At 38.9% G+C, this 15021-nt stretch overlaps 1 protein-coding gene across 3 annotated transcripts; it reads left to right on the top strand.

The window, feature by feature from the left end:
- The first annotated feature begins 573 nt into the window (after positions 1-573).
- Positions 574-11306, top strand: sf3b1 (splicing factor 3b, subunit 1). 3 transcript variants are annotated; one of them, XM_077215196.1, is made up of 25 exons: positions 574-719; positions 1459-1637; positions 1740-1841; positions 2006-2120; positions 4076-4155; positions 4280-4468; positions 4873-5122; positions 5205-5417; positions 5516-5637; positions 5733-5930; positions 6120-6221; positions 6302-6481; positions 6574-6660; positions 6762-7032; positions 7144-7289; positions 7418-7564; positions 7653-7778; positions 7864-8085; positions 8175-8357; positions 8469-8580; positions 9653-9773; positions 9862-9993; positions 10080-10352; positions 10447-10663; positions 10758-11306. In XM_077215196.1, exons 1-25 carry the CDS (start codon positions 692-694, stop codon positions 10914-10916), a joined length of 3954 nt encoding a protein of 1317 aa, XP_077071311.1. In that variant the 5' UTR covers positions 574-691; the 3' UTR covers positions 10917-11306. The 3 variants fall into 3 exon arrangements, with proteins under 3 accessions (XP_077071311.1, XP_077071312.1, XP_077071313.1); XM_077215197.1 differs by having other exon boundaries at positions 648-719; positions 2006-3780; XM_077215198.1 differs by lacking the exons at positions 574-719; positions 1459-1637; positions 1740-1841; positions 2006-2120 and adding exons at positions 3141-3198; positions 3726-3780.
- The last annotated feature ends 3715 nt before the right edge of the window (positions 11307-15021 follow it).

Below are 15021 nucleotides of genomic sequence, written 5' to 3'. Positions count from 1 at the left end.
ATATTTAAAATAAATTTTTTTTTAAAACAAATTACTACACAAATTATATTTAGGCCTATATTATGCATTTCTTCCAGATTCAGATGAATACCATTGTTTGGTTTATATCAGTAAAAGTTAAATTTTAAAAAATGTATTCAGTTTTTCAAATGTTTTGCATCAGTTACTCCACAAGATCTTCTATGAAAATAGACGCTGTTCTTTATTCTCCATAATGCTTTTTGAAAACTGTAGTTGGATCTCTGCCTCATTTGATGGCATTGATACATTTGAAACAATATATGCATTTTATGTAATCCTTTTGTTTAGAATAGGTGTCTAAAAGCTTTTTAGAACTGCTATTTTTAGAAAGAGATCAAAAGTTGCATGTCCTGAGGACATCCCTCGGAATAAAGTGTGGTCTTTGCCACATAACCTATTTCATCAATTAAGGTGTGTTATTATAAATAGCTTAATTGCACTTTGTCTTGGTAACCTATATCTTGGAGTCTGAAATAAAAATGTACGCACAAAGAAATCTCTCAAAAGCTACACTGCATTCCTCAAACAGAGCGGGGGGTGTTGTTGACATTTGCCAGCTGTGATGACGTCTAGTGGTCGTGCTCTGCCCATGCGCGTTCTTGTGACCGCAGTAGAGGCGGATGTGCAGTCAAAGGCCTTCCGGTACTGAGGCGCACACAACAGCTCGAAAATGGCGCAGATCGCCAAAACACATGACGGTAAATTTGTTCAATTATCTCTTATGAATTTATCGTATTTTGTTGTTCATACATATATATTGTATTTTGGGTGCTATTTCTAGTCTTAAGAAGTGGAATTAGCGATAATTAAGCCGAATTAGAGCTGTGTGAGGCGGTGAATAGAATATGGCGTCTGATCGTTGAATAAAACCTGGCCGTGGCGCACACGAGAAATATCAACAAATCCTGCATCTGGAGATTTGTATTGTGGTTTATAGCAGAGTTATTCCTAACATTCATTTGCAGAAATTCGTATAACGCTATTGGCCTTTACAGTGTAAATGTTAAAACACACTGGTTAACGTTAAACACCGATGCACTGAAACCAAAATGGCGTTGCAAACAGTGAAATAGAACAAAACTTGTCCCATTATTTAATCTCTAAATGGAGGTTTTAATTGAGTGTGGTTATTTCTAGCACTCTATAGAAATATGAGTTATGTTCATTGTCCAGTAATTTACTGCACTTATGTAACACGCATGGGTCTTTCTTTATGTAAAATAAACAACATAATATACATGTTTACGCACTCTTGTCTATATTAGAAGATTGCTAAATGTGTATGAACGTCTCTATAATTTATATATATATATGTATGTGTGTGTGTATGTATATAATGTCATAGAAATTATGGCTCTCGTTATGGTTGTATATAGTTGTAAGCAGTTTATAGGTATTTTGGGGTTCTGAACTTTTTATTTCTGTTTATTTTCTTAGACATAGAGGCTCAGATCCTGGAAATCCAGGGGATGAAAGCCGCCCTGGCAGAGGGAGCTGAAGCTGACCAGGGCGTCGGGCTTGATTCCACTGGATATTATGACCAGGAGATCTATGGAGGCAGTGACAGTCGTTTTGCCGGATATGTGACTTCAATTGCTGCCAACGAGCAGGAAGAAGTAAGCGATGACAAAATGCTTTTAATAGTTTTAGAAGAACCCATGTCAGAATGTGTAAGTACTGCATGGTGGTGTTTCTGATCCCTAATATTTTTAATTTAGGATGATGATGAAGATTCTTCCACTAGTCTGCTTGGACAGAAGAAACCAGGATATCATGCACCGGTTGCAATACTCAATTCCATTCCTCAGTCAGATGAGCAGGTAATGAACAGATTATCCTTTTTCAAGTTCCAATATTGTTTTTTAGTTTTTGTGAAGTCTTCAATGAAGCGTCACTTTATGTATTTCCCAAATGCATTTGTTGAATGTAGGATATAGAAGAAAACTGTGATTATACAATATTCTTTGTTTTGCCCACCCTGCAGTATGATCCCTTTGCTGAACACAGACCACAGAAGATTTCGGACCGCGAGGACGAGTACAAGAAACGCAGACAAAAGATGATCATCTCTCCAGAGCGCCATGACCCGTTTGCTGATGGTAAATTTCACACCATCATTCTCCTCTGTTTAATTTATCTGTCCATGCCGATCAGTATTTACTCTGCCCATGAAGTTCTGTTCCAGACTGGCCTTTTTACTGCTTAACCCTTCGAACACCACCCAACAGCTTGCTCCCTGGACTCAACTGACCTGTAAGACTGTCTCAGTAAGACAAAGATAATTTAATGGAATGCATTGAGAACGAATTATCATGGATTAATGGTTCTAAATGAGTTGGGCAGCAAAGGTTTTGGGAGACAGTTGGTTGGGTGGTGTCATCTGTCCCAGCAAGGCCTAGGTTGCAGGTAGGTGTGTTGTTCGAAGGGTTAATGTATTTTTTTGTGTGAAACAGGCAATATAATAGTCAGGCACCTCCAACAAAGACACTTTGAAGTAGAAGTAAAAGTTTATTTTTACAAGAGGCTGCAGCATACTGTGGTTGTGCATTTACAGTTTTCTTTCCGCTATCTCTTGTTCCTTAATAATATATTCTAGATATTTGCCCATTGGCATGTTTGCTAGAAACCCCTGATGTCAAAGTTAGTTGTTGTTTTTTGTAAAAAAAATTAAAAAAAAATCCAAACAAGAGTGGAACTCTAAATAAACTTGAGCCACCTGTGGAAAACCTTAAAATGAACTGTTTACCAATTGTAGGGTGTTAAAAAGCCAAACTGAACATCCAATGAAATGTTTTCCAGCTATTTTAGTATATTTAAACCTATGGCCTGTGGGTGCTCATAACGCTACAAATTAGCAAGGAGTTTATGAAGTTCAGAACATGTTTAAACAGGCTGCACACTCTCAAAACGGCAACATTCAGGATCAGATGATAGGAGGGAATTGATTCTGGATCAGGCAAAACATCTTGCATGTAGTCCCAGATAGAGGAAGCTTTACAAAACTGTTGTGTAAATATATTTCTATTTTATTATCATAAAATAGAGATATATCTATTGAAGAATCTGTGTACCAAGATTCCACAGGCCCATACTAACTGTCCTTAATTTCTCTCCTACAGCAGTACTGCTATGCCAGTCCTGTCTGCACTCTCTTAAGGGTGCAGCAACTCGTCCTGTGTAGGTTATGGTCAACAAAAAGAAGCGTGTTTATCAGATAAATCAAGACCATAGTTGGTTGTTTGCTTTGGTTGAGGCCAGAGGGCCTTTAAGGGGAAAACACAACAACTTTTTTTTTATTTTTAATCATGTTGTGTCATTTTTAAAGCCTCATCAAGGACAATTTTCTCAACTTCATGTCCTCCCTTCTCATTTCAACTTTTTAAAAAACCAATTCATCATAGCTTTATTTTTTTTAATGAAACCAGATGCACAATTATGCACACAAGTGTGCATTTTAAATCTTTAATTTATTTCTGATTTTTTTTTTAAAGATTATTAGAATTCCCCAAAGTGTTCAGTGTCTCTGGCTGCAACACGTATAGTAAAACAAATTATTTTAGAAGTCGGTTTTGGAATACTACAAGGTTTTTTTCCCTTTTTTATTTATAAATGAGTGACAAGAACAGAACAGGTGGTATGCAATTGTGTGTGTGAGTTCAAACCCTTTTCCAAAGTGTTACTAATGGTAAAGAGAAATTTTCTAGGCTTCTTTTCTGCCGGTTGAAGTCTGACTGCAGAGGGACCCTTGGCACTGAAAGTGTACGTATTCTGGAGAGCGCAGCCCAGGACCCTGCATCAGTGATGGCTATATCCTCTCCTTATCCTCTTAAAAGCAACAGAAACCTCTTTGTACCTGCCTGTTCTTAATGTATGACTGTAAAGAGTGCTTAGCTTTTATTGTCTAGGGTTGTTTTGTGTTATGAGAGGACAGTAATTTAAACATTAAGGCCATCTATTCAGGGACAGTTGACTGTAGTGCTTTGTGTGTGAAAACACTGGTTTTGAGACTCACTTGACTGACGGTCTCGCATCTTGTTGGTGCTCTTTCGCATAGGGGGCAAAACACCGGACCCAAAGATGCAGGTCAGGACGTACATGGATGTTATGAAGGAGCAGCATCTGTCCAAAGAAGAGGTGAATGTTGCTCTACGTCCTTGTGCTTGTCTTTTAGTGAAACACCGGTTTGTAAGATGTTGCTGGTTGAAAAAATTCACAAGAACCTTCCTTTGAATAAAACCTTTCATGTCACTTTCTCCAGAGAGAAATCAGGCTGCAGATGGTAGAGAAAGCAAAATCTGGAGAGCTGAAAGCAGTGAACGGCTCTGCTGCTTCTCAGGCTGCTGTGGCCAAACGCAAACGTCGCTGGGACCAGACAGCCGACCAAACCCCCAGCAACTCCACACCCAAAAAAATGTCCAGTTGGGACCAGGCGGATGGGTCTTCTGACGTGAGTCTGTTATCTCTAACAATATCAGGGCTGCAACATATTGCAATCAATCTGTAAAACATATGCTTATGAGTTTGTTTAAAGGACATAATATAAAGCATTCTTATATTTTGGTAACTTGGTTCATGCACTTTTCCCACAGCATGTTGAAAAGTCTGTTTCCTTCACTGTATTTCAGATGTGTTGTGTATATACAAATGCATTATTCACTACTGTAAAGTGATGTGACTGGTGGATGTTTTTTTGTGCACGTGTGCGGACATGATTCAATTAAATTTGCAAATCTTTTTTGTTTTTCATAATCGATTTATGGGTTTTATTTATTAGTTGTTGCAGCCTAAACAACATTATCACAAGGCCACTTACCCAGGAATACTGCTAATCATGATCTTCTCTGTACCCAGACACCCGGACATACACCGGGACACACGCCTTCCAACAGTCGTTGGGACGAGACACCTGGCCGTGCCAAAGGTAGCGAGACCCCGGGAGCAACCCCGAGCACCCGTATGTGGGAACCAACACCGAGTCACACCCCAGCCGGAGCTGCCACACCTGGTCGAGACACTCCCGGACATGCTACTCCCGGACATGGAGGCGCCTCTTCCAGCGTGCGCAAGAACCGCTGGGATGAGACACCAAAGACAGAGAGAGGTCTTTTATTTTGTCTTTTTTTAATTTTTTTTATAGTAGACGTAAAGCAGAGTGATTCTAAGTTGTTTATTCTGTGTTGCAGAGACACCTGGTCATGGCAGTGGCTGGGCTGAGACTCCACGTACAGATAGAGGAGATGAGTCAGTGGGTGAGACGCCCACCCCGGGTGCAAGCAAGAGGAAGTCAAGATGGGATGAAACACCAGCCAGTCAGATGGGCTCTTCAACTCCTCTGCTTACTCCTGGAAAAACCCCTCTGGGAACACCTGCCATGAATATGGCCACGCCCACTCCAGGTACTGGACAAATGCTGTTGTTTATTTCTATTGTTGAATGTAATGATGTTTTTTGCACCAATTTGTGGATGTTACTGTAATTTTTTCTATGTTTGCAGGTCACCTGATGAGCATGACCCCAGAACAGCTGCAGGCATGGCGCTGGGAGCGAGAGATTGATGAGAGGAACCGCCCATTGACTGATGATGAACTTGATGCCATGTTTCCTGAAGGATACAAAGTATGTAATTATATGAACATATGCAGGACACTTTTTGTTTCTGTCTAAAAATGAATTGATTGACATTGCTGATTTTCATTTGCCAATTTATCCAGGTACTGCCCCCACCAGCAGGCTATGTGCCCATCCGCACCCCTGCACGCAAGTTAGCCGCCACTCCCACCCCCATCGGAGGAATGACTGGCTTCCACATGCAAACAGAGGACAGATCTATGAAACAAGTCAATGACCAGCCCTCTGGAAACCTGCCTTTCCTCAAGCCAGATGACATCCAGTACTTTGATAAACTGCTGGTGAGTCACATGGGCTCCAGGGATCTCTCCTGTACAATATTGGGATACTTTTAAAAAAGAGAATTTGTAATGTTTTTATTATTTACATTTTTAATTTAGTTAGTATTAATTTAAGTAAAAATAATAGCAATAAAGTAATTAAATATTTAATTATTTTTTGTTGACCGATTATTCCATCTCTGTTTGCAGGTTGAGGTTGATGAGTCCACCCTCAGTCCAGAAGAACAGAAGGAGCGCAAGATCATGAAGCTTCTTCTCAAGATCAAGAATGGAACACCTCCCATGAGAAAGGTTAGTATCCTTTTTCATACTTGGTGGACTGTAACATGTAATTTTGCAAATATGATTTCTTACCAGCACTCTCATTTCAGGCTGCTCTTCGTCAAATCACAGATAAGGCCAGAGAGTTCGGTGCAGGACCCCTATTTAACCAGATCCTGCCACTGCTGATGTCTCCTACACTAGAGGACCAAGAGCGTCATCTCTTGGTGAAAGTCATCGATCGTATTCTCTACAAACTTGACGACTTGGTTCGACCATATGTCCACAAGGTAAGTCTGAGTTACCTGTAAGCATCAATTTTAAAATATGAGAGGAGAAATGTATTCCTTTTCATTTCTAACATACCTGTATGTTCTTGCAGATTCTTGTGGTGATTGAGCCTTTGCTGATTGATGAAGATTACTATGCTAGAGTAGAGGGTAGAGAGATCATCTCCAACTTGGCAAAGGTAAGACGGTTGACTTCAAATGGCAAATATCATATTTGGTTGATAACAGTATCCCATTGTTAACAGATCTTAATTTAATCTAATCTACATTTCTTTCACAGGCTGCCGGTCTGGCCACCATGATCTCCACCATGAGGCCTGACATCGACAACATGGACGAGTATGTGAGAAATACGACAGCTCGTGCTTTCGCCGTCGTGGCGTCTGCCCTGGGCATTCCATCTCTCCTGCCTTTCCTCAAGGCTGTTTGCAAGAGCAAGAAATCCTGGCAGGCTCGTCACACAGGCATCAAGATCGTACAGCAGATCGCTATTCTCATGGGATGTGCTATCCTGCCCCATCTCCGCAGCTTGGTGGAGATTATTGAGCATGGTTAGTATGGCCTTGTGGTGAAGTCTGTCTGACTCATCTGGATGTGGGTGTACCAAAATTCTTTACCATTGTCTGCTATATGGGCCAGTCTCAATCCGTTGTTTCCCTCAGGTCTCGTGGATGAGCAGCAGAAAGTGCGAACCATCAGTGCTCTGGCTATCGCTGCCCTGGCTGAAGCTGCTACGCCGTACGGTATCGAGTCCTTTGATTCTGTGCTGAAACCTCTTTGGAAAGGTATCAGGCAACATAGAGGCAAGGTAAGCATGTATTTTGATCAATGGTAAATTAAGTCATTGTGATTTTTATTTGTACCGTAAGTTTGCTTTTTTTTTCGGTCGAAATGATTATTTTTAGTAAATGTTTTTAACACTATTCTTATTCTCAGGGTCTTGCTGCCTTCTTGAAAGCTATTGGATACTTGATTCCTCTTATGGATGCTGAATATGCCAACTATTACACCAGAGAAGTGATGCTTATCCTCATCCGAGAGTTCCAGTCTCCTGACGAGGAGATGAAGAAGATTGTCCTCAAGGTGCGTCAGGAAAAAAAAATATTCAGAAGCATTAAAAACATGATCTTTCGGAACATTTTAGGCTAACCGTTTTTCTTATATGTTGTAGGTTGTGAAGCAGTGCTGTGGCACTGATGGTGTGGAAGCCAATTACATAAAAACTGAGATCTTGCCCCCATTCTTTAAACATTTCTGGCAGCACCGAATGGCGTTGGATAGGCGCAACTACAGACAGGTTTGTGAGATCATCACCTAATTAGGAGTAACTAACCATGATCAATACACATTTAACTTTATTTTTCTTTTTATCCACTTTACAGTTAGTGGACACTACAGTGGAGCTGGCCAATAAGGTAGGCGCAGCTGAGATTATCTCCCGTATCGTGGATGACTTGAAGGATGAAGCTGAGCAGTACAGAAAGATGGTGATGGAGACAATTGAGAAAATCATGGGCAACCTTGGTGCTGCTGACATAGATCACAAATTGGAGGAGCAGCTTATTGACGGTATCCTGTACGCCTTTCAGGAACAGACCACTGAGGTGAGTTTCAGACTTTGCTGCAGTTAAACAATCCTGTTCCGTTAATCTTCTAATTTATATAGTTATAATACTTTTGCCTGTGTCTCCAGGACTCTGTGATGCTGAATGGCTTCGGTACGGTGGTGAATGCTCTGGGTAAGAGAGTTAAACCATACTTGCCTCAGATCTGCGGTACAGTGCTGTGGCGTCTCAACAACAAATCCGCCAAAGTCCGTCAACAGGCTGCTGACCTAATTTCTCGCACAGCGGTGGTCATGAAGACATGCCAAGAGGTGAGGGAATCACCATATGTTCATTTTTGGACGTGAAAATTCTTGTACTGGTTAAATGAAACTACTTGTAGTGCTTAATAATATATATCCCGCTCTAACATTTCCCTTTAGGAAAAGCTCATGGGCCATTTGGGTGTGGTGTTGTATGAGTATCTGGGAGAAGAATACCCAGAAGTGCTGGGTAGCATTCTTGGAGCCCTTAAAGCTATCGTCAATGTCATTGGTGAGTTTCAGCAAAAGCACTTTATAAGTTGTGCTTGCTAGCATTTATGCGTTAATGCAAATTATTATACTTCGCAACGTTTGTAATTAGTGAAGCGCTCAATTTTCACCCAGAGCAGCAAAAATCATTTTTACTTTCAGCATCTATTTTGTGCACGTAACGTGGATAAGCTACAACAGTTAAACATGTCAGCATTGTGGATGCACTTCACTGTGACTGTAGCGATATCTAAAATATGTTCCACTGAAATATCGAGAGGCATCTTGTCACAGAGGAACTTTACTATGATTGGTTTAATTTATTAACTGAAAACACAATATCCTGTACAGCTTACCAGTTACCGAAATATCTAAAACAAATTAATTTTGGGTTTTTGACTAAATGGAAACTTTAATTCAGATTTGGTTAAAGCTGCAGTCGGCAATAATTTTTTGATCGTATTCACTGAAACCGACACTATGCTCCGACAGAACAACATAAATCAGCTGGTTTTAGAAAAAAAACCCCGCACTTCTACCTCCATTTAGAGCCTGTTATTTGTTTTGCAAAAATCCACTGCTTCCGGTTCTTCTGGTCCAATCACTGCAGGGCTGTGTGAAACCTGACTGTCAATCACAGTTCGTGCACATGCCACAGACTCGCAGGGCCAGGGGGGACATAGTCTTCATCCGAGACCTGTGCCTCGCATTCAAAACTCTTAACAAATCAAATAAGCTCATTTAGAGTATAAATGACGTTAGCAATTGCTATCTATGGGTAGATTAGCCAGGGCAGCCTACCTCCGAGTCCTCCACGGTGTTGATCGATGCTGAAGAGATGGGCGAGTTCACAGAAAATCTGGTGTGCACGCACTGACAAGCACAAACTCGATTGGAGGGTTCTCTGTGGTATTGGGGGAGGGGCATGACAGTTGTAAACAGCCCCTCAATCTGCCAGACTGGCTGACTGCAGCTTTAAATTTATTTTGGTGAATCACATTTTGTTTTAATCAATGTTTAATAAATGTGATTATTGTTTCTACTGATTTGCATTCTTTTGACTTTGAATAAATGTTTAAATGTCCTTTTCTTAGGTATGCACAAGATGACACCACCTATCAAAGACCTGCTTCCACGTTTGACTCCCATCTTGAAGAACAGACATGAGAAGGTGCAGGAGAACTGCATTGATCTAGTGGGCAGAATCGCTGACAGGTCAGTCCTATAGGTCTTCACAGAATTTAAGCCGTTAACTTTTGAAAAATTTCAATAATGCCTCCTAAACGCATCTTATCAATTCCAGGGGTGCGGAGTACGTGTCTGCCAGGGAATGGATGCGTATCTGTTTTGAATTGTTGGAGTTGTTGAAAGCCCACAAGAAGGCCATCCGTAGAGCTACTGTCAACACTTTCGGCTACATCGCCAAGGCCATTGGGTAGAATCCTTCTCTGATAATGCAGTATCTGTCATTAAAGGTATAAAAATGTCAGATTTTAATTTGTCCTGTTCTTATTTCTTTAGTCCTCATGATGTGCTGGCCACGCTGCTCAACAATCTGAAGGTGCAGGAGCGTCAGAACCGTGTGTGCACAACGGTAGCCATCGCTATCGTGGCTGAGACGTGTTCGCCATTCACCGTGCTTCCTGCATTGATGAATGAGTACCGTGTTCCTGAGCTTAATGTTCAGAACGGTGTCCTAAAGTCTCTGTCTTTCCTGTTTGAGTACATTGGGGAAATGGGCAAAGATTATATCTATGCTGTCACACCTCTGTTGGAGGATGCTCTGATGGATAGGTAAGGAAGTAGATTATTTCTTTTCACAAGACAGTTGCATGTAGATTGTTCTCAATAGTACTCTAACCTCCTGTATTTCTGCTCTCGGTCGCAGGGATCTCGTACACAGGCAAACAGCCAGTGCTGTGGTGCAGCATATGTCTCTGGGAGTTTATGGCTTTGGCTGTGAAGATTCTCTCAATCATTTGCTCAATTATGTTTGGCCCAATGTCTTCGAAACGTCTCCTCATGTCATTCAAGCAGTAATGGGGGCCCTCGAGGGTCTGCGGGTGGCCATTGGACCCTGCCGCATGCTGCAGTATTGCTTACAGGTACGTTTCACATTTGTTTGGTATTTATGTAATAGTTTTTCCATTGAGTTATGAAGACTTGTCTAATGGCGCAATGGTTTTTCTCACTCAATAGGGTTTGTTCCATCCTGCTCGTAAAGTGCGTGACGTATACTGGAAGATCTACAACTCCATCTATATTGGCTCCCAGGACGCACTGATCGCACATTATCCTCTTGTCTTCAACGATGAGAAGAACTCGTTTGTTCGCTATGAGCTGGATTACTATTTGTGAATATGTCTACCCTTATATGTCTCTCTCTCCTCCTATATCTGTCTATTTCATGGTTTATAGGACTTGGTCCATTTTTTATGTTCTCTGGTAGATTGAAACCAGTACCACACATTATGTGGTCTAAAATTTATTTCTTATTAAAGAACAGAAAAATGTCGAAAAAAAGAATCTGTCAAACGTGTTGCTTTTAGATCTTTGGATTAGACGTTTCTGTTTTTATGGCGTGGCACCAAGCACAGTGACAAAGGTAGTAGCAGAGTTTGAGAAATGTGATTCATGTCTTTTAACTTGAGACTTGTGCTGGTCTGTCAAGTTCACTCTTGCTCAGTCACATCTGTTCTTATAATGTTGCTTAGTTTGGCTGAATAAACGTTTGTGTATTAAAAGTGATTGAGCTCCTCTGTGATGTTTTTAATGGGTTAGCGCAACCAAAATAAATCCTGATTTGATTGTTTTTTTTGTTTAAAAATCCTTTCAAATGTTGTCTGAAACTTACATTACCTGCAAAATTTCAACTGAGAAAGTCATTACTAACATTTGAATTTGAAAATCAAATCCGATTGGACTGCAGTGTGAACAAAGGAATATTTCTATCTTTTACCTGTAGTTAAAGGTTTATCGTAAGACATTTTAAATCTAAATCATGATTAATAAAAGCTTACCATATTTTTTTTTATTTGTACAATATTTGATTTTCTCATTTCCTTGTGGAAGGATCTTGGTTAAATGCATCAATTATGAGGTTTTGTTTGATTATTTCCCACATTCTAACATAACAGAAGACATGGAGAGAAGATTGTCATTTGTGGTTCTGCACAAACATGAGGGTCCTGGAGTTTCTGTGTGAGGCTATACTCGGGTAGAGAATTTCAGACGTTGTTTTTACATCCACCCTTTTTGATAACATCTGCTCTTTTCCATGAAATTGTAAACAATGGGGTTTATCATGGACTGCACTATATGTTTGTGCTGATCTTGACTGAATTTTCTCTTTAACCTTTTTCTTGATCAATGGTCCTTGGCTGCTAAATTAAAATAAAATAATGATTTGGATCAAAAACTTATGTCTTTACCTGGAAGACTCCTCGTTCATTCCAAAACTAAGTTTGGATTGTTTGATCTTAGTTTTCATTAAATATTAACCCTCTGGGGTCCTTCATTTCAGAATCACACTCAGGACCTTCGGGTCCAAATGGGCCGGTAGGGTGGGATTCATATTTATTAAAAGAAAATAATCTTCTTTTTTTTACTTGTTTTTATAATATTTTTTCTTTTCTTTTTTGGTGTTTTGAGAATTTTATGATTTATAATTAATATTTATGCAATAAATATGACGCATTTCCCCCCAGTTTTCCATAGAAAATTATTTTTTTTAAAAAAAATATTTTATTTTTTTTAAAGCTGTATTTCATTTTAGAGTCAAGCCTAGACCTCATGAAAGCAATTTTTGAAATGAGATGGATGCCATCTGGTGGACAAACTGAGCCTTTTAAAAATGCAAAACACATGAAATCTGAATTTTTTTAGTTTGTTTATGTATAAAAGTGTGTTTGTGTGTGTGTGGATGTCTGTTTTGCACTCTTGATGTTTTATAGATTCACCCCTTCACTGTTGTGTGCTTTTTTTCTAGATCGTGGCTTATTTGTAGATTGTACGCACAAAAAAACTCGGTATTTTCACATTTTTGCCAATTTGCCATTCATTTCCTATGCGGGTCCATTTGGACCCGAAGGTCCTGAGTGTGACAATTTTTTTTACAACCACTTAGATTATTCAAATCCTGTCCCCAATTTTTTTGGGTGTTCATATACCAAGTAACAAAAAAGTCACCAAATTTCAGACCATTTCGATGAAGCTATGATTTAAAAAAAATTTATTTAAATGCGTCGGGTCCATTTGGGCCGAAGGACTAAAAATAGGAAATCATTTAATTTCTCTGGATCCTCCTGGGTAAATGCGGTTCTACACAAGCAACAGCTACTTCCTGTGTTCTCCTGACCTGTCAGGCCAAACTCTCATGCTTTAAATATAGCCTCTGTATCAGTCAGTAACACATGGAGTCTGTTAGGTAATGTCATCCTGCAGAGCACAAACAAACACTGATATTTGCTTCCAGTGACATTGTGGGCAAGTTCCTGTTTTTCATTCCTTGAAAAATGTAGTGCTGTCGTTTATTAACTGCACAGGTAACGAGACAATCAGAACAGCATCAAAACAAAAAGTTTTAAATTCTTATCACACTAGTGTTCATCTTTTAAGTATATATCAAAAGGTTCAATTACAAACCATACAAACTTCCTGAAAGTTGGGCACCTTAAAATGTAATTTGTGTTTTTAATCACTAATAACAAATTTTATTTTATATATATATATAATTATTTTTTCTTTAAAAGAGACAGTGCTCTTTAATCAAAGGTCAAATGCTGTAAATAAGCCAGAGTTAGCCCCACATGCTAATTTTTATCTGTTGCCCCTTGCCAGATTTTAAAAAGGCAACCTAAAATTTAAACACATGATTGGTAGGTTATCACATGTACAAATCCAAATGATCCATAAATAAGAAATGTGTATCACCAAAATAAAAAAATAGAAAAAATATCAAATTACATACAGTAACACTGGCAGTATCATAAAAATAATAATTTATACATGATTACAAATTTGATTTGCTTTTAGCCATTTCTTTAATTTAAATTTAAATGTTGAATAGTTTACTACCCCTTAACTCAGTTGGTAGAGTATTCCAATAATGAATGGCTCTAACTGAAAAGTCCAAAAGTTGTACGCCTAAACTGTACAACACAGTCTCCTTCAGTAATTGCTCTGGTTGCTCTGCCATTACTATCCTTTTGCATTATAAACTGACTTAATAAACTGAAATAATGTTTAATATTATCGAAACTCAATAAATGATATGTTTACACTGTGACAATGATGAAAACGTAGTCCTCCTATCAAATGTTCTAAATGTCTGTTTGTAAATAGATTCAATTGATTTTAAAATTGTGCTTGCTTGAGACCAACTTGTAAAGCAATATAATATGAGAAAATACCATAGAATGCATAAAAAGAATCTAAAATTTCTCCCAAGTATTTAAAATCAGGAATGACATTCAGCTTTTCTCCTTTAACAAATACACCAGGATGAGGAATCACTGTACATCTTTGTGAAAGGAGCATACAAACAGTTTTGCTTATATTCAAATTTAAAAATGAATTACTACCAATCAGAAACACGGACCAATAATTTGCTGCTTGTTGTTTGTTTTTAGCATGCACATAAAAAACTGTCATCAGCAATACATTTGAATATTAACAGATGGACAGACTAAAGGCAGGTCATTAATACATATACTGAACAATATCGGGCCCAAAAGTGATCCTTGAGGAACTCCAATATTACAGTTTAGATATGTTGATTGACTATTACCAACACAGACATTTTGCCTCTTATTTGATAAGTATGAGTTCATTCATCTAATAGCTTCAACAGAAAAGTTAAAAAGTGTGATCTTTGAAAGGAGTACCTCATGGTTCACAGTATTGATGAATCAAATGTTATTGAAAAAGTGTTATTAAAACAGGTCATCACAGTTTAAAGATGTTAAACTGTTATGGAACAAGCAGGTAATTATTGACAGTTATAATTCCTTATCTGATAAGATATGTTAAAAAACATCCGTATTCACTCAAACAGAGGAGAATGAGATAGCTGTATTCTACGCGTGGACAGATGAAACCAGAGGACTTTGCTTTGAGAACTCATTCATTGTAGCAAATCGGTTCGTTCGGACAGTTCAGCTCACTAAAACTATTCACGTATACGTTGGAGTCATCACTCACTGTGATCGAATCATTAAAAAACAGATTCACTAGAATGATTCATTCGTTAGTCAGACTAGTGTGGGCATCGGTGAGGCGATGATGACGATGATGATGTTGGACCCTCGGAAGAACTGACAATCCTGTGCATCGGATACAGAAGAGAAACGAAATTTCAAAACCTACTATGGTGACGGAACAGTTCATGAATATTAATCAGATTTTGGTGACGTTGCTTCCTATTTTCCCTGAAGCATCCAGTCACATATCCTAATTAATATTC

This window comes from Siphateles boraxobius, unplaced genomic scaffold (genome assembly GCF_051911475.1).
Source record: "Siphateles boraxobius isolate OS27281-9 unplaced genomic scaffold, OSU_SipBor_1 7, whole genome shotgun sequence".
Lineage (NCBI taxonomy): Eukaryota > Metazoa > Chordata > Actinopteri > Cypriniformes > Leuciscidae > Siphateles > Siphateles boraxobius.
The sequence above is the reverse complement of the archived record's forward strand: the minus strand, read 5'-3'. Positions and strand labels throughout refer to the sequence as shown.

What these genes read in the sequence shown, in the direction of transcription:
- sf3b1 (XM_077215196.1), top strand. Translation starts at nt 692, where the DNA reads ATGGCGCAGATCGCCAAAACACATGACG. An exon ending in TCAGGCAACATAGAGGCAAG is followed by an intron (nt 7,290 to 7,417) that starts GTAAGCATGTAT and finishes TCTTATTCTCAG; the next exon opens with GGTCTTGCTGCCTTCTTGAA. An exon ending in AGCTATCGTCAATGTCATTG is followed by an intron (nt 8,581 to 9,652) that starts GTGAGTTTCAGC and finishes TCCTTTTCTTAG; the next exon opens with GTATGCACAAGATGACACCA.